This window comes from Electrophorus electricus, chromosome 13, assembly GCF_013358815.1.
Source record: "Electrophorus electricus isolate fEleEle1 chromosome 13, fEleEle1.pri, whole genome shotgun sequence".
Classification (NCBI taxonomy): Eukaryota; Metazoa; Chordata; class Actinopteri; order Gymnotiformes; family Gymnotidae; genus Electrophorus; species Electrophorus electricus.
This window is the reverse complement of record NC_049547.1, coordinates 1,777,846-1,801,273: the sequence shown is the minus strand read 5'-3', so window position 1 is coordinate 1,801,273 and position 23,428 is coordinate 1,777,846. Positions and strand designations below refer to the sequence as shown.

The 23,428-nt window shown below is 45.5% G+C and overlaps 1 protein-coding gene across 1 annotated transcript; it reads left to right on the top strand.

The window, feature by feature from the left end:
* Positions 1-1,576: 1,576 nt before the first annotated feature.
* On the top strand, positions 1,577-22,955 carry galnt16 (UDP-N-acetyl-alpha-D-galactosamine:polypeptide N-acetylgalactosaminyltransferase 16). The gene is made up of 15 exons (XM_035533139.1): positions 1,577-1,946; positions 6,985-7,166; positions 7,387-7,485; positions 7,908-7,975; positions 10,036-10,101; positions 10,633-10,754; positions 14,609-14,696; positions 14,803-14,887; positions 15,247-15,350; positions 18,118-18,244; positions 18,367-18,459; positions 18,537-18,620; positions 18,797-18,920; positions 19,046-19,162; positions 21,673-22,955. The coding sequence occupies exons 1-15, from the start codon at positions 1,743-1,745 to the stop codon at positions 21,814-21,816; spliced, it is 1,707 nt and encodes a 568-aa protein (XP_035389032.1). The 5' UTR covers positions 1,577-1,742; the 3' UTR covers positions 21,817-22,955.
* The last annotated feature ends 473 nt before the right edge of the window (positions 22,956-23,428 follow it).

Genomic DNA, 23,428 nt, shown 5'->3' with positions numbered 1-23,428 from the left:
AAAATGGTAATTCCTCATTATGAAGTCATGGGGTAGCACAGAAATGAGAATATTTTTTTTTTTGTGCAATTATTAGCTACATGTTGAATTATGAAATTGCTTGTGACAATGGAAGATGCTCAATGTTTAACTGTGACATGGTTATCTAAAGTAAATTATTGCATGTTTGCCAGCTCAACTGAATGTCTGTTACACCCATCAGAAAAATAAGTGCATCATTTAAACTTTTTTGAAGGTCAGTCTTCTTGTGGTGATGTGACGTCAGGTTTTACATAGACGGTTTACTCCACTTTAATGTAGGAAGAAAGACACTGGTGGCATGTAGGTGATAGCCTTTTAACAATCACAATAATTAATTTTACAAATGTTCAGTGTTTTAAATATCTTTTTAAAAACTTGGCAAAGGTGTGTCTGATGTGGCTCTAACAGCTGTGGGGTATTACAGGGCCTTTGGAGGTGGAGTTACAATGATCTCATATGAAAAAATAACTCAAAAAGAGAAATCCCCTTTCACATTGAGTCTTAATCTTTGAGGATTCGTGTGTAATCTTCCTTGAATCTGTAGGAGTGGCTGCATCCTGGTCTGTAGATGTTTTCCTAACACAAATCTCAGCGTTTGTCATTTATAAGACTGGCGCGCAGCAAGCCTCAACAAGCCATGAGTCTTGAATTGGATCTGCTGCAATGAAAAACTATGTATGAAGGAAGAAACCCATGAATCCCCCATCATTGTGTCATGTGATTGGCCAGAGGCGAATCACCTTCTCATCTGACACACCCCTCCTGCCAGGGCCTTGTCTCTGCTTGTCCAGGGAGCATATGACGCCAGGCCAGCAGCACGTTATTGAATATTTTAAAGGGAAGAAAAAGACAGAAAATACACTAGTCAGTAGCCTACTCCCCCCCCCCCCCCGCCCCCGCCCCGAAAAGGACCATGAAACTTTACACACACCATTTAGTGCCACTGTTTATGAATCTCTTGTTATATGAACATAATTCACTGTGTATGAATAGAAGCTCATGTCTATTCTATTAAGTTATTAGTAGTGGAGCAAAGTAATAGCATTAGGAGCCAATAATAATATATATATTAGATATGCAGATTCTTCCACATTAGAATATTTTGATATATAAAACTGTAATATTAATTTAATTAAGAAAAATCAGTACCTCCATCAGCGATATTAAACTGAACTGTGGTGTAAAATAAATAACAGTAGAAAGTAGAAATGTGAATTTTTGAAATGTAGGAAAGATCGCCTTGCTTATGAAGCAGACCAATAAAAGATCCTTACAGACAAAACAACAGTAGTCTGGTAAAAGATGTATTTGGATATCTGATGTTGCATATAGGGCAAACTACGAATGCTGAATCCGTTTTCATTCACAATAATAAAGTTCTCCAGATCCATAACAATTATTACTATAATCTGTCTATAACACAATCTAACTACGCATGCTACGTGGTTTATGTATTTTATGTGTAGAACAGCGTACAACGCTAGTGATGAGGGCGCGACGAACGAACCCTTCGGCGCTAGGACCGTGGTCCTGTGTGCGCGGCAAATTCTATAGGGATGTCCGCTCAGCCGGAATAGCTCGCGACCGGAGAGACTGTTAACCTCTGCGCGAGGCTTCTCCGGGCTGCGCGCCGCGGGAATAAAACGCTTGATCGCGAGCAGAGCTGGCACCAGCCGTGTACGTCTCAGGCACAGCTGTGAGGCACTCCCTATGGACACACCATGCGCAGGATCAGGGCCAACGCCATTGCGATTCTCACCGTCGCCTGGATCCTGGGCACCTTCTATTACCTGTGGCAGGACAAGCCGCGCGCATCTCCCTCCTCGGCGTCTCAGCCGCGAGCTGCCGGCGTGAAAAGCCATTTGCCGAAATCCGCCTCGAGCAGGCTCGAGATACATCGCGAGGACAGGACTATTGCACTTATCGTAAGTGACGGACGGGGATCGAACGGGAGGCGGGGGAGTTACGTTAAGACGAGCTGCGGTGCTTTAACGCTGTGAGCTGCAGGGAGGTGTGTTCTGCATGTTGATAATCGCTAGAGTGATGCACAGCTCGAGACGCGTGTTCTCGTTGCAGCACCTTCTCTCATTAGACGTTGGCCTGAGGTGGCTTTTCCACATGGACATGTAGGACACATCCATTTTTTGGGGCGCTCTGAAGCAATATGCTGTCGGTTCCGTCGTAACTGTAACTTGATGTTGCACCCTGTGCAGCGTCCGATGGCGATATTATGTCCCTGTAGCAGGCTTTCCGTAAAATCGATGCAGGTGCAAGCACTGAAGTGTGCTTGCGTGCTTTCTGGGAATCATCTCTGCGGAATTGCCAGCGTTTGGACGCACCGTTTTGGCGCACGCTTCGGTGCAGTTATGATCAAGCACGCAGAATATTTGTAGACAAGTTCTGCCGGGCACGAGCCCCCCTCCTTCGACGCGTCATTTACGCTTAATTCGTATAATTTGTCGCGCACGTTGACAGTTTCCAAAAAACTTTTAATTTGGGCTTAATTTAAATGGGACTCGAGGTCGAGTCATACAGCAGCGCAGCCCAAATCTTCTCTGCGTGCGCAGAGCAGAGCTGTGTCGGCTGCGCTCGAGAGACGCGACTGCTGACACGACTGCTCCCGCTTGACGGCTGGATGTCAAATTCATCGGGTCAAGGAGAATAAATAGTTTTCCAAAAGTTGATATTGTGTACCGCCTGAGTCCCCATCTGGTCGGACGTCAGAGATAAACAGAGCGGTGTAGACATTTGTTTGTTTGTTTGTTTTTACCCAAGTGCTGAAGTCGCCGCTTTGCAGGTTTTGGGCTGCAAGTTTCGATGCTCTCCGCGCAGGGACAGAAGAAATGTTCTCCAGTGACGGACTATTCTCACCCGTTTAAGCTCTGCAGCGCTAGCAAAAACTCAGATGGAAACGAATACAGTGGAGGAATGCACAGTTTGGAAAGGCCAGGGTTACTTTACATTTAGTGGAGCTTGTCGTATCCCACCGAGCCAGGACGGAACATCAAACAGGTGTGGGATCTCAGAACAGATCCTGGCGGTACTGAGATCCCATCTAAATCCTGGGGGACATTTGCCTTTTCAACGCGACCTGGCGCATCTGATAACGCCAGGACGGCTGATCTGTTTGGCCTGGAGGTTTTTTCGAGATGTATTCTGAATATTTACCTAATGCAATTATGCTGTTTTTGTTGTTATTGTCTGTGATTAATTACATGGGTGCCTAAATCTGGTCATAATCTGGCTGTTGCAAGCAATGTTTTCCCTTTAGTTTGTTTAAATTATATATAGATAATAGCTAAAAAAAAAAATGTAAAAAAAAATCTGTCTATTGGGAATTACTCTAAATACATTTCTATAAATAAATCCGATCTCATATCTGACCTCAAGAGTTCAAATAGTGTCACGTGCGGACAGATCAATAACGTGACCTGAGCCGAGATGCGATCTGGATTTATCAATTACTGAAATCACATTGAATGTGAGGGAGAGAGGGAGGGAGGGTGTGTGTGTGTGTGTGTGTGTGTGTGTGTGTGTGTGTGTGTGTGTGTGTGTGTGTGTGTGTGTGTGTGTGTGTGTGTGTGTGTGGGTGTGGGTGTGTATGTGGGTGTGTGTGTGTGGTTGTGTGTGTGTGTGTGAGAATGAGTTGGCATGGTGGGGGGGCAGTGGGTGTCCTGGGTCACATCTTAGTGCTCCCTAGCAACAGAGCAGCACTCTCCCTTCCAGTTATTGTTATGAATAATTACGGCTCAACATGACAAAAAACAAAATAAATCTATTAGTCATGCATATGTTTGCGTTTACCTTGGACATAATGTGGATTCAGCATGGAAACGGTTACTGTACCACTATAAATAATTCCTTGCCCTGTCTATAGACTGCCTGTCTTCATTCTTCATTCTACACGTTTTGTGCAGAATAAGTAAAAAACACTTTATGCTTCATCTTCCAGTTTGTAAACATGTTGGTTAAATAGGTTTGTAATAGGCTGTGGATTATCCTGCTATGACAGCTCATGGAGGACGGTACACTCCTTCAGTGCCAGTATGGTTCAGTGCTTTGCCTTCCTTGTTCACTTATCATGTGGCCCGATTAATCCAGTAATCCAGATTAGCATGTCTGGTTTAATCCAGTAATCCAGATTAGTGCGGCTCTGGTTTAATTAGGGATGTGTTTGCCTGTAACACACACCCCTTCTTTAGCCTGCTGCTTTGGTATCTGATCTGCCTTTTAAACTTTGGCTGCGCCTGCTCCGCTTTTGAAATGAGATGAAATTGTCAGATTGTCTTGCCTTACGGGTTTTTAGCTGCGGTTCATTCTGAAGGCTCTCAGGTTTACAGACTGCAACACGTTTGTGTCCTGCACTGCTCTACAACCTTGTGTGGGGTGAGACGTGATTTGGCAGTGAGGTGGGATCTCTGTGCTTGTGCAATAGTGTCTTTGTTTATTTGTTAGGTAGTTTGTTTGTTTATTTCTTTCTTTCAGGTCAGTCTGATCAACTTCTCCCGAATTTAAATAGACTTTCACTTATAGTTTCTCTAATTTCTGAATGTAATCAGGAATTTCACCTTTGCTTGCTGGAGATTTTTTCTGATATTGGGGTGGAAACCATGAAACAACCCTGAAGCGTCTGCGAGCTCTTAAACAGTAAAAATATAACAGGTTCATCTAAATGTGTTAATAACAGCAAATTTTTTCATGTGACTGCACAGACTCTAATTATTACAAATGTATGGTTTTGTTTGATTAAAATATTACGGACAACACTATTAATTCATTTTTGTTATAATGATATTTTTTACAAATAATATTTCTTCACTGAAAATGAAACTTTTCTTCATATTTTCGCATCTGGTTGTTTGAGTAAGTCAATTGCCAGTCTTTTTATTTTATTTTATTTTTAGTCCTCTCCTCCCAGGGTCTTAACTTGCATGTCTCGTAGAACATGGATCCTTTCTGCTTGGTTGTGTTTTGCTTCCCAGTCCAGGATCACCCACAGACGGATAATTACGCGCAACGCGAAGTACTAAGAACGTCAGCATGGAACTCGATCTCCCTCTGTTGTCTTGACCGTCCTGGTAAACTCTACAGCAGGCTCTGTTCTCCCAGGACTGACAGAGTTAACCTTCTGTCATCTTGAGCTTTCACGTTGCGTTTTGCCCCAGGCATGTGCTGGACCAGGTGCTTCTGAGTCCAGCTGAATCAAAGCGAGTGAAAGTGATGGTGCATGAGTGCTCGTGACATGAATGTGCACCTGGTTTTACACTTGCCAGGCTGAGGTTACATTCGTCTAATTATATTCATAATCAAGACAGACATAAAGATTTTAGGGGTTAAAAAGAGTGAAGGTTTGCCTTCAGATTGCTGAATGGAGCAAACAACACAGTGTTGCCTTTACAGTCTGGTTAGTAACAAAGTAAAGCGTATAAAAATATCTGTCTGAAAGCTGCAGAGGCCGGCTGCAGGAAATGGCCTCATTTTCAGTCATTTAGAAGTAATGACAGACTGGATATATTGATCAGCCCAGGCAGCAGGCCATCCCGAGACACACGCAGCAGAGACCCCCGTAGTCCCTCATGAAGCTCTGTGCTAGCTGGCAGGTTCAGAACAACCAAAGTTTCTTTTCTTCCCTGTAATGGAAAGTGAGGTCATAGCGTCTGAAAATGTGCACGTGAGTTCAGTTTTTCCCGAAAGCTTGTTAATAACGTGGAGGTGAAGAAGGTCACGCCCCTTTTTTATTCAGCTTTGACTTTTTCATCCTTTGATGCAGCTTTTACATCATCTCATCTGTCTGTCTGTCTGACTGCCCGGCTGTCTTACTGCCTGACGCTCTGCCTGTCTGCCTGCCTGACTGTCTGCCTACCTAGTTGTCTGTTTGACTGCCTTACGCTCTTCCTGCATGACTCTCTGTCTGTCTGCCTGACTCTCTGTCTGTCTGTCTGTTTGTCTGACCCTCTGTCTGTCTGTCTGTCTGCCTGACTCTCTGTCTGTCTGTCTGTTTGTCTGACTCTCTGTCTGTCTACCTGACAGTTATTCAGTCCTTCCACATCATAAGGGCCATTTTTAACATTGTCTGTATATTTTTGGGTTGCGTTCTTCCTTGGTTTCCAGTCTGCTCCACTAACCGTACACTCTGGGGTATCATGTGACCACGTCCCCGGGGGCTGGCCGGCATCACAGTTCATTCACATCCCCCATGCTGCTGTGTCTAATGTGTACCCAGCCTGCTTATGTAAACACGGGGGATAATGAGCCCTGTTGTTTACATTCGCTTGGTTAGTGTTTCTGAGTCTGCAGACTGAATTGCAATTTATCATTCTGTCAAATGTGAAACATTTCAGAATTTATTAAGAACCCTTTTTTCATTATTAACAGCATTTCCTGTTTATCTTGTGTGGTATAATCTGAAGTACGTGGAAAGACACATGACGCGTACTGATGGTGTATTATAGCACAGTCAGAAACTATTATTTCGTATCTTAAAATCAGTTTTCTGGGTTCTTTGGTAACCATATCATTTTCCTTCACACCACACATTTTGGATCAGACAAGTACAAGAAAGTTTGAGGGGAAAAACATTGTGTGAGATTTTGAAGCGCAGCTTGGTTCCTGACACTCGACCCGGTATGAAACTGAGATCAGTCACACATGGTGTCAGGGTAGCGATACTGCTGGAGCTGTTAACAAACCCCGACCAGAGACACGTTTGTCTAAAGCATCAGACATCTGAGGAAAAAGAAAAAAACAAATAGAAGGTCAATTTTGCATCTTGTAGTGGTTTGTGAAGACTTTTAACGCCGCCATTTCACAACCTGATTCAGCAGACACAGAATTCTTATTCTCTGATTTTTTATGATTCCTTTCTCTCCCCTTCCCTGTCTCTCTCTCCTTCCCTCTTTCTCTCTTTCCTTCCCTCTCTCTCTCTCTCCACCCCCCTTCTCTCTCTCTCTGTCTCCATGTCAGGTAACTCACCCTCCACGGGGGGAGCCACAGGGTCAGTTGTTAGGTACTTTCGATGAGAAGGCCTATTTATTGGGTAAACCGCTGCGCCCAGGAGACGACCCCTACAGGGAACATGCATTCAACCTGCAGGAGAGTGACCGTCTGGGCAGTGAGCGGTCCATCCGAGACACGCGCCACTACAGGTCATGCTCGCTCACTCCCACACGCAAGTGCACCAATAGATATTAGCAACATAATCGCAGTAGCACATGGTTGAAGTATTCCTGTTTTTTGGCAATATAGCGTTTGAAATCTGACCTGTCACGTGACCTCCTTGTCCTGATGTTTCATTTTAACGCATGACGCCCCCGCGACATTTGCATAGAATGATGCCTTTGCCGTCTCACGTTTGCCGTCATTCAGGTGCGCCTCAGTGACCTTTGACCCTGACCTACCCTCCACCAGTGTCATCATCACCTTCCACAATGAAGCCCGCTCCACCCTGCTGCGCACCATCAAAAGGTAACAGTCCTGCCTGTCCCCGTGACCTGACCTGACCTGTCCACTCAGTCGAGCTGCGGTAACATGACACACAGGGTGCCCTTGAAGGCGGCGTTTCATTAATATTGCAGTGGGGGAGACTAACTCCTTAGACAGGTGTTACCCTCAGATAGACAGTTACGCGCTGACACACGTTGACACACACTGTTACGTGCTGACACTTGCTGTTACGCGGTGACACACCTGACACATGCTGTTACGCACTGACACGCTGTTACGTGCTGACATGCTCTGTTACGCGCTAACACACCTGACACATGCTGTTGCGCCCTGACACACACTGACACACGTTTTTACGTGCTGACACACCTGAAACACATTGTTACACACTGACACACTTGACACACGCTGTTACGCGCTGACACGCTCCTCTCTGCTAACAGTGTACTTGTCAGAAGTCCAGCCCACTTGATTCAGGAGATGATCCTTGTCGATGACTTCAGCTCTGACCGTGAGTAAATCATACACAAACGCATGGGGAAGTACCAACGTTGTTGATATTTTCAAACTGATCTGTGATATTATTTAGAGAATGTTCACATGCGCAGTTCTTCCCCCACAATGACACGGCAGACTGTAACGTAGCCGTGGAAGAGATCGTCAACTCCGCCATCTGAACTGAACATCTTAGTACATTGTGAGGGACAGGCATGTCTGGACGGTATTGACAGTCAATTTCCTGCTGTCTTAGCAAAGTCAAATCAGTGCAGTGACCTCGCTTAGAGAATAAACAGCACTCTTTCAGCACTCTTAATTATCACCACATGGTACACAAACACACACACACACACACACACACAGAGGACTTTTTACGATTGGCTTGTAACTAGAATGCGCAGGTTTTGATTGCAAACACAGCTCGTGCATATGCTTGTGTGTGTGTGTGTGCATGTGTGTGAAAGAGTGCAAGTCTGTTGAGCCACACTCCTTATTCCTTGCAAATGAGCCCCAGCTCTGGCTGGCCTGCCTGCGGTCCTGCTCTGTCAGCAGCATTGGCGGGTGGAGCGGAAGGTGCAGGGCGGGTAGAGCGGTGATGGCAGGTCTAGCTGTGGCGCCGTGCTCTAGAAGACCTACCCGCTGCCTTGCAGCCTGGCATTTGCAGGTGCCACGTCAGGCCTTGGCACTTGTGGGGGGCACAGGAATGTTCACCCTGCAGAGTGCTTTCTCTCACACCTCAGTGGGTGTAGGAACACACTCACACACACACATCCCTCTGTCTCCCTCTCTGACACTCTTTTTCATGTTGTTCTGCTTCTAGCACGTGATTGGCTGTTTCTACCCTCTGTGTTCCTGCCTGTCAATCTCTCTGTTTCTCCATCCCTGCCTCGTGGTCTTGTGCCTCATCAGTAATATGCTCATCATGCGGACAGACATGCAGATGAACATGTGGTGTGAAATTTGGCTGTCAGAGTCCACACAGCGCCTGTCCTGGCAGGTCATAGTGTCCACTTGTCCTTTCCCTTAGGGTTATCCAGTTTACTACATCTCTGTCTTATTATTATACACACACACACACACACACACACACACAGACACACACACACAGACACACACACATACACACACACACACACACACACATTTGAACACCAAGAGATTCCAGACACATTTGCGCTCCAAGGTACACTGACACACACTTGGATGATTGTGTGTGAATGACCAGGGTGAACATCGGTACTGGTCAGAGTTCTCAGGGCAAGATTTGCCTGATCTGTGGAGTACGAGTGTAAGTGTCATTAATCTTTCATTTTCAAAGGCCAGTCTTAGCTGTCGGTCATTTAACTGTGTGTGTGTGTGTGTGTCTGCGTGTGTGTGTCTGCATGTGTGTGTGTCTGGGTGCGGGTGCATATGCATGTTGTGTTTGGCTGTTTTTCAAGAGAAATGTAAAAATATTCTGTGATATTGTCTGGACATGAGTCACTGCACGCTGGCATTAACCTGCTGGTTATTAACCTGCTCTTTAAAGGGAGCCATACGATGTCTAATGAAGCTTGTTATCTAATGAAGCATTCCATGGAGAATCTTGGTGTTGTGGTTTTTGCATCTTCAAGGTGTGTGTGTGATTTTCATGCTAAAAGTTCATAAAAAGGTAAAATACGTCCATTTAAGTTGTTCTACGTCTTACGGACGTTGGTGATGTAAAAATGTCCTCAGTCCATACAGAATCGGATTCACTAACAATTCCACAACTGACTCCTAAATCTTCAGCTGTGTTTGGAAATGAAATTACGAAACACTTTCAGAGCTGAAAACACTGACAAAACAAAAACACTGTCAACAATCTCATAGGGGTCTTTCACAAAATATCACAGACTCGGATTCACCAAAATTATTGCCAGTATATTCATATGCATATTTTCAGCTCTCCTTCTTTCTTCGTATCGTTTCCAGTCCTCCAGTTTCCCTGTGCACTGCTGTTCCCCAACTAATGTGTGTGCGCGCACATGTCCTGCGCCCCAGGTGTGTGTTTTCTGTGTGTTTGGTGTAATCTGGTGTCCCCTCTCTCATTAGCTGAGGACTGCCAGCTGCTGTCCCAGATCCCAAAGGTGCACTGTCTGAGGAACGAACGCAGAGAGGGTGAGTGGTGCGCCAGGGCTGGGGGTGGGGCTGGGGGTGGGGCTGGGGCTGGGGGTGTGGTTAGGGGCGAGGCTAGGGGACATGGAGAGGCAGCGAGTTTCTGTCCCCTGGCCAGCTCTCCTTCCTGGAGTCTCCTCCTCCTCTCAAACAGGAAAGGTCAGCTGTACAACACTGTGCCAACATTTGTGTCACACTTCAAAAATGAAGCAGTAATTTATAAGACAAAAACACTGAGGCTGAGTCTGGATTCAACAGCCACACCTGGAACTTTGAAAAGAAAGAGTGTTAATGGGAGACGCGGTGAAACTCGGCCCGCTGGCGTACCTGCGTCGTTAGAGTAGACTGTAGTGCTTTCATTACTTGATTATCAGCAGATGAGACGAAGGTTGTAACTCGATCTTTCTGCATCACTCCACCGTGAGCTGAATGCATGCCTGTTTGGAAGAGCGGGCGTCACACATGACTGCTTGGAGCTGTGGGACTACGTGGTGGAGCTGGTTGCCGAAGCCGTTTGTCTGTGCTTGTCGCTAGGGCTGATCCGGTCACGGGTGCGGGGGGCGGGCGTGGCCTCTGCCTCCATCCTCACCTTCCTGGACAGTCACTGTGAGGTCAACACTGACTGGCTGCAGCCCATGATTCAAAGGGTCAAAGAGGTATGTGTTCAGGTCAGCACACACACACACACACATACACAAACGCACACGCATACACGCGCTCACACACGCACACACATACATACACATAGACACACACGTGCACGCATACACACGCATACACACGCACACATACACACACACACAGACACATACATATGCACATGTGCACACACACAAACACACACACACAAACACATGCACGCACATGCATGCACATGCACAAACACATACAGACATGCACCCGTGCGCACACACACAACACGCACACACAAACACAAATGCATGCACACACACAAACGCATGCGCGCACATGCACACGCATGCACATGCACACACACATACACACAAACGCACACACACAAACACATACAGACACACACATGCACACGCATGCACATACACACACATACACACAAACGCACACACACAAACACATACAGACACACACATACAGACGCATACACACACACACACGCGCGCGCGCACACAAAAACGCACACACACACACAGACATATACATACACATGCACACGTGCACATACACACGCGCGCACACACACACAAACGCACACATACAGACACACACATAGACACACACAGACATACACACACACATACAAAAACACAGACACACACACGCACACATACACACAAATGCGCACACACATGCACGCACACGCACATGCACACACGCACATACACACACGTGCACGCATACACACATATACACACAAACGCACACAGACACACATGTGAACATACAGACACACTCACACATACAGACACACACAGAAATACAGACACACACATATAGACACACACACGTACACACACACATACAGACCACACGTACACACACACATACAGACACACAAACACACATATATATACAGACACACACACATATACGCACACACACACACGCATATACACACACAGGCACGCACACACAAATGCACACACACACATGCACATGCACATGCGCACGCACAAACGCACACACACACACACATAGACACATACACACATGCACGTGCGTGCACACACACGCACACATACACACAAACGCGCACACACACGTGCACACATACACACAAATGCACCCACATGTGCACACATACACACAAATACACACACACACACACACACACATATACAGACACACACACATGCACACGCGTACATACACACACGCATACACACACACACACACACACACACACACACACACACACACTTGTGTACCTCTGTAACAGATGATAGCACTTTAAAAGTTTGTGTGTTAGCTGAAATTTATTACTCAAGTTTGGCCTCAGTACAGCATGGCTTTGAGTTGTATTTCCTGTGAGAAAGCAAAAAAAGAGAGCTAGCTAGATAGATAGATAGATAGATAGACAGAGATAGAGAGAGAGAGAGAGAGAGCGAGAGAGAGAGAGATGTCTTTCCTCTCTTGACAAACTTGCCAAAAGATGAGTTTTGTTCCCCAGAGAGCGATCCAAGCGTTTTCTCGAGGTGTTCTTGGAGCCCAACAGGCGTTTCAGTTGTTTGATTCGTTGTCTAAAGTCCTTAATGTGCAGCTGATGTGCAGCTAAACATTTAGAGGGAAGAAGCCGTTTGGTACCTCTACACTCACGCTGTGCAGGAGCAGAATCTGATGTCAGGATATCAGACACGACAGTGAGGTACACACTTGTCTGAACACACGTCAGACACGGCTGTCAGGTACACACTTCTGTCTGAACACACATCAGAAAGAGAGAGAGAGACACACACACAAACACACATGGGCATGCACACACACACACAAACACACACACACAAACACACACACACACACACACACACAGGCACGCACACACACAGGCAGTATGCTGTGTGAGTGAGCTCTTGACCTGTTTGTCCTCATCAATCCCATCACCATGGACATGCAGGTCAGGGGACCCTGGGCCACAAGCAAACTAGCGATCCATACTGAAAGACATGCCCTCCGCCTGACCACTCACACACACACACACACACACACTGACAGAGAGTAGGCTGGCCAGCAGAGGTAGTGACATAGTCGCATGGAACAGAGATATGCTCTACTGAGAGAGACCACGAGAGAGACAGTGATCCGCCTCTTCTGGGTGTATGTGGGTACAACACCACAAAGGTTTCGTAGCTTTTTTAGAACACAGGATGGTGTTACACTAAAACTGAAGTAGAGAGTCACACACCCAAAACAGAGAAAGAGGGAGAGAGAGAGCCAGAACTGCAGAGGAGGAGGAAAGAAAACATAATTCAATAAAGAAGAAAAAATGAACAGGATGACCCGAGAGCACAGTTGAGCCCTTTTGTTGCTGAGATTGGAAGGGAGTTGTGGAGGGTTCGTGTGCTGGTCCTGCTCTCAGCGCTCCGTGACCGGAGCCCACGTTACTAAATCTTGCGCAGGCTGGCAAGCTCGTGTGTGCCCCTACAACACTGAAAAACATGCTTTTGTCTCAACTACAAAACTTAAGTTAAAATATTGAAATGAGTTGACTTCATGGAACATTGAATAGTAAGGAAACACAATGTTAATACACAAAATGTTATTTAAAGAAACTTTAAAAAAGGGGTAAAATGATTGTAACAAAAATGAGGTTAATCTTATTAATATAATGAATCCAATGTCTAATTATTAATTTTCTTAATCAGTGTTTTGTTAAATGTCATTTGGTGTGTCTCCCCCGTCATGAACCAGATTGGAGACAGACGCTCCCAGATGTGAAAAATAGAGTTGCTTTTATTTGTAAACGTACAATCCGGGTTCGGGGTTCCGATCAGCAAGTAAACCAGGTAGGGACAAGGCTGAGATGATATTCCAAAACCAGAACAAGTCATAATACTGGAATGACAGACAGAAACAAATAACACACATGCACACACATGCACACACATGCACACACATGCACACACATGCACACACATGCACACACATGCACACACATGCACACACATGCACACACATGCACACACATGCACACACATGCACACACATGCACACACATGCACACACATGCACACACATCACAGCAAAGCCTCACAAAGAAGACAGCAAACTGGAGGGGTAGAAATAGACACAACTAATGACAAACAGGTGAGAACAATCAGTAGTCCAGGAATGCAGATCTGATAAGGGTGTGATGATTGGTGGAACCAGAATGAGTGAAAGGAGAGGTGGCAGCACGTGAATGCTGGGAGTTGGAGTTCAGTCTGGGGGGAGTGATACTACCTTCAGTTTCTTCTGCCTACGAGAAGAAGTCTGTTGTCCAAATGACTTCTTTTGGCAATGATTGCAGGTACTGGTGTACTGATTAAAGGTTAAATATGTGTAAGGTGATGGTGTACCGATTAAAGGTTAAATATGTGTACATATACACAGTCGCAGTGCACCAAATGTCAGGGAAAAGTCTCTTATAAGCCATATTGATGTGGTAATTGGTATTTTTTCCCAAATCAGAACAAAATCAATATCACACCAGGATCTTGTGAGAGATTGAACTGAATGAAGAGATCTGTGTTGTCAGAATAGTACAACGTGTTACGGAGTGAAACCGTGTCAACAGCAAACACGCACAGTCACATTGCTAATCACACATTACAAACATGGATTTGAAACCAAGAAACGGCGTAAGCGTTTAGTCCGTGAGCTGGTGCCGAGGAGACCCGGCGCCAGCGGTGTCGTTTACGCCATGAACCCCCAACAAGGCCCCAAACCGAGTCATCTTTGAGAAGAGGCCGATTTCAGGTCTCTGGTACTGACCGTGATGTCACAGCAAGTAGCGGAGATGAGGGATTACCCACTGGCCTCTGTGCTTCCCTTGCAGGACCGCACCCGGGTGGTCAGCCCCATCATCGATGTCATCAGCTTGGACAACTTTGCCTACCTGGCTGCTTCGGCTGACCTCAGAGGAGGTGAGGACATAATCCGTCGTCTCCCAGCGTGTGAAAGCACGGGATCAGGACGTAGGACGTAATATCCAGACTAAGCCCAGGTTGTCCTCTCGCCCTTCCCATACAGGGTTTGACTGGAGTCTGCATTTTAAATGGGAACAAATACCTATAGAGCAGAAAATGGCCAGAAATGATCCTACTCAGCCAATCAGGTGAAGATCTCTCTCTCTCACACACACTCCCTGTTCTTTCCATACCCATCATTCTCTAAGAACTGAATTATAACCTAATTTCTCTATTGCATCTCTCAACTCTCTCTTTCTTCCTCCTGTCTCTCTTCTTTTCTCTCTCTCTGTCTCACTTCCTCTCTCTCTCTCTCTTCCACTCTCTCCCTCTCTCTCTCTCTCTCTCTCTCTCTTCCACTCTCTCCCTCTCTCTGTCTCACTTCCTCTTTCTCTCTCTCTCTCTCTTCCACTCTCTCCCTCTCTCTGTCTCTGTCTCTCTTCCTCTCTCTCTCTTTCTCTATCTCGCTCCCTCTCTTCCATTTAAACATGATTGTATGCTCCTTCAGGACACCAGTAATCGCTGGTGGGATCTTCGTTATGGACGAGAGTTGGTTTAACCACCTGGGCCAGTACGACACACAGATGGATATCTGGGGAGGGGAGAACTTTGGTGAGTTGCCTGAACTCTTTCTTAACCCCCGGATAACACAGCTGTCTACAGCGTGCTGGGGTCAGCTGGCCGAACCAAAAATAGGATTTTATCTGGCTAGAAATTTCTGACAAGACTAAGCAACAGCAGCTTATATACCACCTATATACCATCAGTGTAACACCTATATACCACCTATATACCATCAGTATATAACACCTATATACCATCAGTGACATGGGGTGATGTCTCTAAATAAATCTTGCACAACGTTAATCTCCAACAGATGGGTTGGCGTTCAGGTGTGCCTTACATTGGTGAGGGTCTTTTTGTTTGAGAGATTGTTTGTGTTAGAGAGGCGGACAGACAGTGAAGTGTAACACATTTTCAGACGTGTTCTCCAATATCTACCTAATCACTGTTACTGTACATTTCTAAATCTGCTTTTTTTTCAGATTTTCCACATTTCTTTACTAGCGGTTGTTATGCTGTTATATAACACCAACAGATACAGTGGATCTTAAACACAGGCCATTAGCTATTGCTTAGCCTGTAAGGAGCGGAATATACTACCATTATGAAAACAACAGAGGATGTCACTTTACTTTAAGACTACCCTTATTCAAGGTTTAATTTAAGGTAGTTTTATTTGTATATGTTTTTTTCATTAAATTACTTTATTGATGGTTATTAATTACAAAATAAACAACCTAAAAGCCATTAATAAGCAGCATCACACATAAATCAAAGGGCATGGTTTCCATGGAAGAAAACTGCTCGGTACCCAACGTGGAGTTTGTGTTACTTTGAGCGATCTAAGATGGCATATGGGTGGGAAGCACTAGAGGAGAAAGGGAGGGGGCGTGAACAGGTGAAGCTGGTTACAACCCAGGTGAGCCTGATGGCCAGGGACCTGGGTCGGTCCACGAGGGTCTGCACGTCACGGAGGTCCAGTCCCTGTCACCCATGTTGTGCTGCTACCACTTTACAATAAGACCCCCCCCCACCTTATAGAAAGCCCATGACAGGGCAGTAGTGCCTTGCTGAGTGTTAATGTTGAGTGATCATTTCTGAGGAATCCGACATCCTGTAGCTGCTCAGATAGTAGAAACGTCTCAACAAATATTCTAAGATGCTGAGAGGCATGAGATCTGTGGTTCACCAGTGGAGGGGAATGTGTGCTTAGTTTTTGGCAAGCAGCAGGTCATTATCCTCTTCATTTATGTGGTATAATGGCTTTTGTAATCCCTGTATAATGGTAGACTTATGATAAAGTGATTCTTAATACTGGTTTTAAAATTTGAAGACATTTGAAGACAGATACGAAGACAGAGGAATGTGTCTGTTCGATCCAGTTCTTCCAGAGTTTTTACGTGTTTTTTTCAAGTGTGTTTTTCTTTGGAAAGTAGAAATGTTGTTAGACTTGTGCTAAATCTGGCAGCTTTGATAAAGAACTGTCCTCAGACGACAAGATGTGTCAGGTTAATGCCACCTGCCCAGGGCAGAACTGACTGAACTTCAGACGGGAAGTGTCTTTCAGATCCGCAGCTATGAGAGCAGGATATGTGTGTGTGTGTGTGTGTGTGTGTGTGTGTGTGTGTGTGTGTGTGTGTGTGTGTGTGTGTGTGTGTGTGTGTGTGTGTGTGTGTGTGTGTGTGTGCCTGCGCATGGGTTTGTGTGAGTGTGGAGCCCTCTTCTGGCTGGAATTTGACTTCACACTTTACAGTTCTCACTAGGCAGGAGGTTGAACTATAGGTGGTTGAGTGTAGTTTTACTGCAGTGAGCAATTTCCAGACATGAATTAGCACCACTATATGGACAAAGGTACTGGGACACACCTCTTAAACAATCAATTCAGGTGCTTTATTCAGTCCCGTTGCCACAGGGGTTATAAAATCAAACATTTAGCCATTTGTGAAAGAATGCGCTTCAAAGAATTCCAGCATGGTTCTGTAACAGGACAGAACCTCTGCAACATGTGCGTTCATGATATTTCTTCCCTCCTAGATATTCTGTGATAACATTGAGTGGTGTTATAAAAGTGAGCGCAACCACAGTAGCTCGTAACGTTGCGGAGCGGGGTCGACAAGTGGCTTGGGGCATAAACCTCGCCAATGTTTTCCTGACTCTGTAACTACAGAGTTCCAGACTCCTCTGGCAAATCATGCTTTCTTGTTTAGCAGTATGATGGACGAGACTGTGTTTATTGACTGCCAGGAGAGCGTCGCCTGCCTGACTGCACCATGCCAGCTGTACGTTTTGGTGAAGGAGGGGTAATGCTATGGGGGTTTCTCAGGGGCCAGTGAAGGGAATCTTAATGCATCAGCATACCCAGACATTTGGACAACCATGTGCTTCCAACAGTTTGGGGAAGGCCCTTTACTGTTCCAGCATGACTGTGTCGGCCCAGTACACAACTCACGGCCCATAAAGGCAGGGTTGGGTGAGTCTGTGTGAAAGATGTTGACTGGCCCACACAACTGACCTCATCAACCCCATCGAACACCTTTGGGATGAACTATAACTAGAGATCGTGACTCAGGTCCTCTCATCCAACAGCAGTGCCTGACCTCACAAACATTCGTCTGGATATAATGGGCAGAAATTCTCACAGACACACTCCAATGCATCCAAATATGTTTGGTGTCCCAATACTTTTGACCATGTAGTGTAACTTCATACATAAGAAATGATCATCATCAACCACCCTAAATTCCCACTCTTTCTGTCTGTCTGTCTGTCTGTCTCTCTCTCTCTGTCTCTCTCTTTCCCCTCGGCTCTTGTACAGAACTGTCGTTTCGAGTGTGGATGTGTGGGGGCAGTCTGGAAATTCTACCCTGTAGTCGCGTGGGCCACGTTTTCCGGAAACGCCACCCATACGACTTCCCAGAAGGCAACGCTCTCACCTACATCAAGTGAGTGGTGCAATAACTTTATGTTAAAAGCACAATGCAGTGATACTGTTATGGACACTGGAGCCATGCCTTTCAGTTATTGTTTGCTTCTGTGTGTGTGTGTTTGGGTGTGTGTGTGTTAGAAACACACGGCGAGCCGCAGAGGTGTGGATGGATGAGTATAAGCAGTATTACTACGCTGCCAGACCCTCTGCGCAGGGCAAAGCCTACGGAAGGTCGGCCATCTTTTTTAAAGTCCTCTTGTTTTCACAAAGCAGGTCTAATCCGTTATTACCTCTCTGTCTCTCCACAGTATTGCCGATCGGCTGGCACTGAGGAGGAAACTGAACTGTAACTCCTTCCGTTGGTATCTGGAGAATGTGTACCCTGAGCTCAGGTGAGTCAGCCAATCTCTGGACCTCCCATAATGAGGGTTTACTGGCAGATCCTAAAGTTCGTGACTTCTGTCTCTCTGTGTGTGTGTGTGTGTGTGTGTGTGTGTGTGTGTGTGTGTGTGTGTGTGTGTGTGTGTGTGTGTCTGTGTGTGTCTGTGTGTGTGTGTTTGTATGGCAGGATCCCGGAGCAAAAGGTGACGTACAGCCTGCTGAAGCAGGGTGAGCTCTGTCTGGAGAGCCACAACTCAGACAGTCTGAGACTAGCAGAGTGTAAGAGTGGATCTGGCATACCTGCCTCACAGGTCAGATGTGTGTGTGTGTGTGTGTGTGTGTGTGTGTGTGTGTGTGTGTGTGTGTGTGTGTGTGTGTGTGTGAGGCGGAGCTGTCGGTCACAGTCTCACCATCTCGGTCTCATCTCTCTGCTCAGAAATGGACTCTGATGGAGCCACAGATCCGCCAGCAGGACCTGTGTTTGGCCATCACAGCCTTTTCCTCAGGGTCAAAGGTCAGGCTGGAGCCCTGCAGCCCTAAAGAGTCCAGACAGGTAAGCACACCTGGATCAGGCAGCCATCAGGAGACATCAGGGAGACGTCAGGGAGACGTCAGGGAGACGTAATGCAGGTGTCATAGAGAAGTAACACAGGGTCAGGGATGTGTCAGGGAGTTGCCAGGGAGAAGTCATTGAGATGTCTGGGAGGCATCAGGGAGGTGCCAGGGAGACATCACACAGGTGTCAGGGAGGTGTTAGGGAGATGTCAGTGAGACATCAGGGAGACATTTGGGAGGCGTCTTGGAGATGTCAGGCCAGCATTGGTGAGGCGTCAGGTGTCACACAGACATCAGAGAAGCAACAGAGAGGCATCAGGCCAGCGTCAGGCCTGAGCACTGATGTCTGTAATTGCTTGCTGCAGTGGCCAACACATTAAAGTAACTTCCAGTAACAGGGCAGTAGGAGCTCAGTGGTAAAGGTGCTGGACTAGGAATCAGAAGGTTGCCAGTACAAGTCCCACCACTGCCAAATTGCCACTGTTGGGCCCCTGAACAAGACCCTTAACCCTCAATTACTCAAGTTGTGTTCAGTCAGAACTGTAAGTCGCTTTAGATAAAAGCATCAACTATGCTGTAAATGTAAAATGTCCCAAACTAACTTATGCAGTGTTAGGACCAGAATGTGCAAGCTGTCCAAAGACACCTACCAAACCACCAATGCCAGAGAGATTATTATTGTTAGTTGGAGACCACCAGGCAGCTGACCAACCAAGAACAGCATTTCCTAAATGAGAAAGGAAGTTGTTCCAGTTTGGGGGATACTCTTTCAAAATCTGCTTTATGTTTTAGAACTTTTGTTAGCAGCAGTTCTTTTAGAATCCACTGCTGGAACTTGTGAAAACTGACCAAACGCATCAAAAAAGCCACTGAAGCCGTTTTTGTATTCATGTACATTGGCCGTCAGACATTCTCACATTCGCTACAACTTCGCTAGGGTGTTCAGGTTCAGGTTTACAGCGTAAGGATCCATAACTGTGCTTTTCTGGTTGCTTTGTGTCCTCTGAGTGTGTCTGGCGATGGTAAAAAATGCAGAGGTATGGATGGCATGTTATCGTCGAACTCGGTCTCAAACGCCAAAGTCTCCAGTAAAGCCTCATCAATCCCCTGTATCTCTCCCCCATCCATCACGTGGCCGGTGCACTCACTGGACCTGAAACACACCCAGGCCTGATTTATGATCTGGAGGCTAGGGCTAAACACGGACCATGTGTCCATGCATGTGTGGATCTGTGTGTGGATGTGTGTGAATGAACGCGCTAAGGTCTTTGAGCGTGTGCACTATCCAACACAGCCCAATGTCCCAGTGGACTGTGTGTGAAAGCCAGCGGGCTCTCAGGGTTCCCGGGAACTGATTCTGGTGGGATGAGTCTTGTTTTGGGATCTTGGCGATTACATATTTTTGTAATATGATAAAGTTCAGGTTAATAGTGCTTTCAGTTTCCCTTGCATATGTATTTCAAATTTGTTGACGTAACATAGTTATCGTTTTACTTTTTTCTTACTCACAGTGCTTACTGAATTATTTTAATGTATTTCCAGCAACCCAATAACAAGTAAATAGTGTATCTTTATAAAATTGGTTTTTAGACTTTCACATCCTGTTTTTAGAGGATTTGGGCTTTTTAACTCATAACTGATATATATATATATATATATTAAAAACACACCCTGAATATAGCAATATTCCTGTCCAAAGTGCACACACACACACTTACTTCTAAATCAAATGCATCTGGCTCCCCTTACAATCATTTCACTTAATAATCAAATAACAAGTCTTTGTTAGATCATCTTACTTTTGGAAAGAAATGTGCATAACCAGAAAATCATAATCAACAATGCAGATCAAGCGTCTTCTTGAACCAACTGAACAACAGCTGCACGTTTTTAATATTTCCTTGGCTTGCAGGGACTCTCCAAAACACTTCAAACAGCCGACCTCATCAGCGCTCGGATTAGAGAGCTCCGGATGCCGAATTACTGCATACAAAGTTCATTATTCACCCTTAACCAGAACCTGCTACTCTACATACCAACATGATATATGCTTACACTCGCCAACTCTCGTCGGCTCCGGAATATTATGGCATTTATGGCACCAGCTGAGGTTAAACTCCCCCCCACCAGTTTCCCTCCGTTCTGGCACGGCCAGAGAGTTTAGCTGTTTACATCATGCAGGGTTGACTTGGTTTTACTGCACTGACCGGTGTAAGGGGTCAGGATTGTGTTCCGTGAATGTATGACATCATTTTATAGTAAAACACTCAGCAGGTGTTCGCCAAAGTCTCAGCTCTTATAGCAGAACTATACTTATGATAGTAATTGAGGGTTAAGGGTCTTGTTCAGGGGCTCAACAGTGGCAGCCTGGCAGTGGTGGGACTTGAACTGGCAACCTTCTGATTACTAGTTCAGTACCGTAACCTCTGAGCTACCACAGGTGGGTGGCAGGCAGTTTGCCCACAGAACTGACTCATTTCTCCCGGTGCTCTTCTTCCTGTCCAACAGAAATGGAAGCCCAGAGGACCTGCGCTTCAGCATGTGATCAGTGGTCTGTGTCTGGACAGCCAGCCCCCAGTGGGCCCGCCAATCACGACGCAGTGCCGCCCACAGATGGCCAGCCAATCCTGGGAGCCCAAGCTGGTCACCTGACTTTGAGGGGGCATGACAAAGGAGGGAGTGAGGGGAGGAGTTTAGAAGGGTGGCAGAACTTGTGGTGCTTTAAGGCCCAGAGGAACATGCCTGCACACAAAGTTAAGGTGCTTTCAGACGAGTAAACCATGGCCATGTCCAAAACCACGTCTGTATCTTCTGCACCTCTAACCATCCTCTTCATGACTGAGGGTCCATGTGAGGTGTTTTCTCTGTCCCAGCTAGTTATAGTCAGTCACACATTTGGACATGGACAAAGTTTACAATATAAAGGAATTAACCATGGTTAGCTGGAGAGTTGGTTGGCATTTTTTTTTTTTCGTTTTTGTTTTTGTTTTTCTGTTGTATTGTTTAGTGGCTCAAAGGAAGAGACTAGTTCTGTATATTTATGCCTTTGCTACCTTTGAAAATAGTCACCCTGCATACACACATTATGCTCTCATTCCTGCAGATGTTGCTTGGCGTAGACTGAGCAGCTGTTTTCATCAAACTCTTGATTGAGCCAGTGTTTCTCTTTAGACGCTCTTATTATTAAATGTTTAACGGTTACCTGAAGGGATGATCAAATGTGTATATACTATAAAAGGTTGTCCTTTAAGCAGCAAGCTGTGTTTTCTGTGTGCCAGACGGGCATTCGTTGGAGAACTGCAGAGAGCTTGCCAGGTTTGTTCAGGTGACACTCCATTCCCTCCGGCCTCGGAAATGCAGTCAGTGGAAACGCCGGTAAGCTCGGCTGAGCTGTAATTTTTCGAACTTGTGAGCTGGAGAAGGCAATGAAGCAGAATTTGATAAAATTATGAAACATGCAAATGTGGGCTAACAACTTCATTCTTTGTTGTTAGGGGGTGGCACAGGCAGGTTTATAAGTTTTTTTTTTAAATGTTTGCATGTTACTGTGAAATACCACGAAAAGGCTTTTGTGACATGTAAAGTCCAAAGACTGTTTTTCCTGTTTTTAGTTTGTTTGTTTACAAACTTACATTTTGTAAATACTTGAACAAAATGTTTTGGATCATGACCAAAAGGACCATTCATGTGAAAAATAAAGAGTCCATAGCCCAGAAAAAGAATCCTTATACATGCTGTAAACACATCAATGCATTAATAACAATGTAAGAAATTAAATGACTATAATTCTTGCGGATATGATCTGCGTTATATAAATTGGCAAAGCACAGAAGGAAGCAGTGTTACAGATTTTCAGTGACTTCCTTCATAAGGCAGTGGTGAGAGGATGGTAATGATCTGCTACACACACACACACACAAATCTTTTCTGTCCTAATCGCGATTAACCTACCACTAACCAGAAGTTGTGATTTTGATACAGTCACCCATAGTGCAATGAATTAAACCATGTTTTGGTTGCAGTTCAGAGATTGGCCACTAGGAGGAAAGTCGTTATTAAACATTGATTCGGTCCCGTGTCAACTGCGATATGAAAGTCACATGAACCGATTCGGAGTTCCTGTTGAGACGTTTACAAATGGACAGCAAACATTTGTCTTTCAACGTGTATTCCGCGCACATGAAATCGTTGTAATCTTTGGAGCTTTGCAAACGTCAGTTGTATTTTACAGCAAATTTCATAAAGATTAGGACTTGACAGTTAT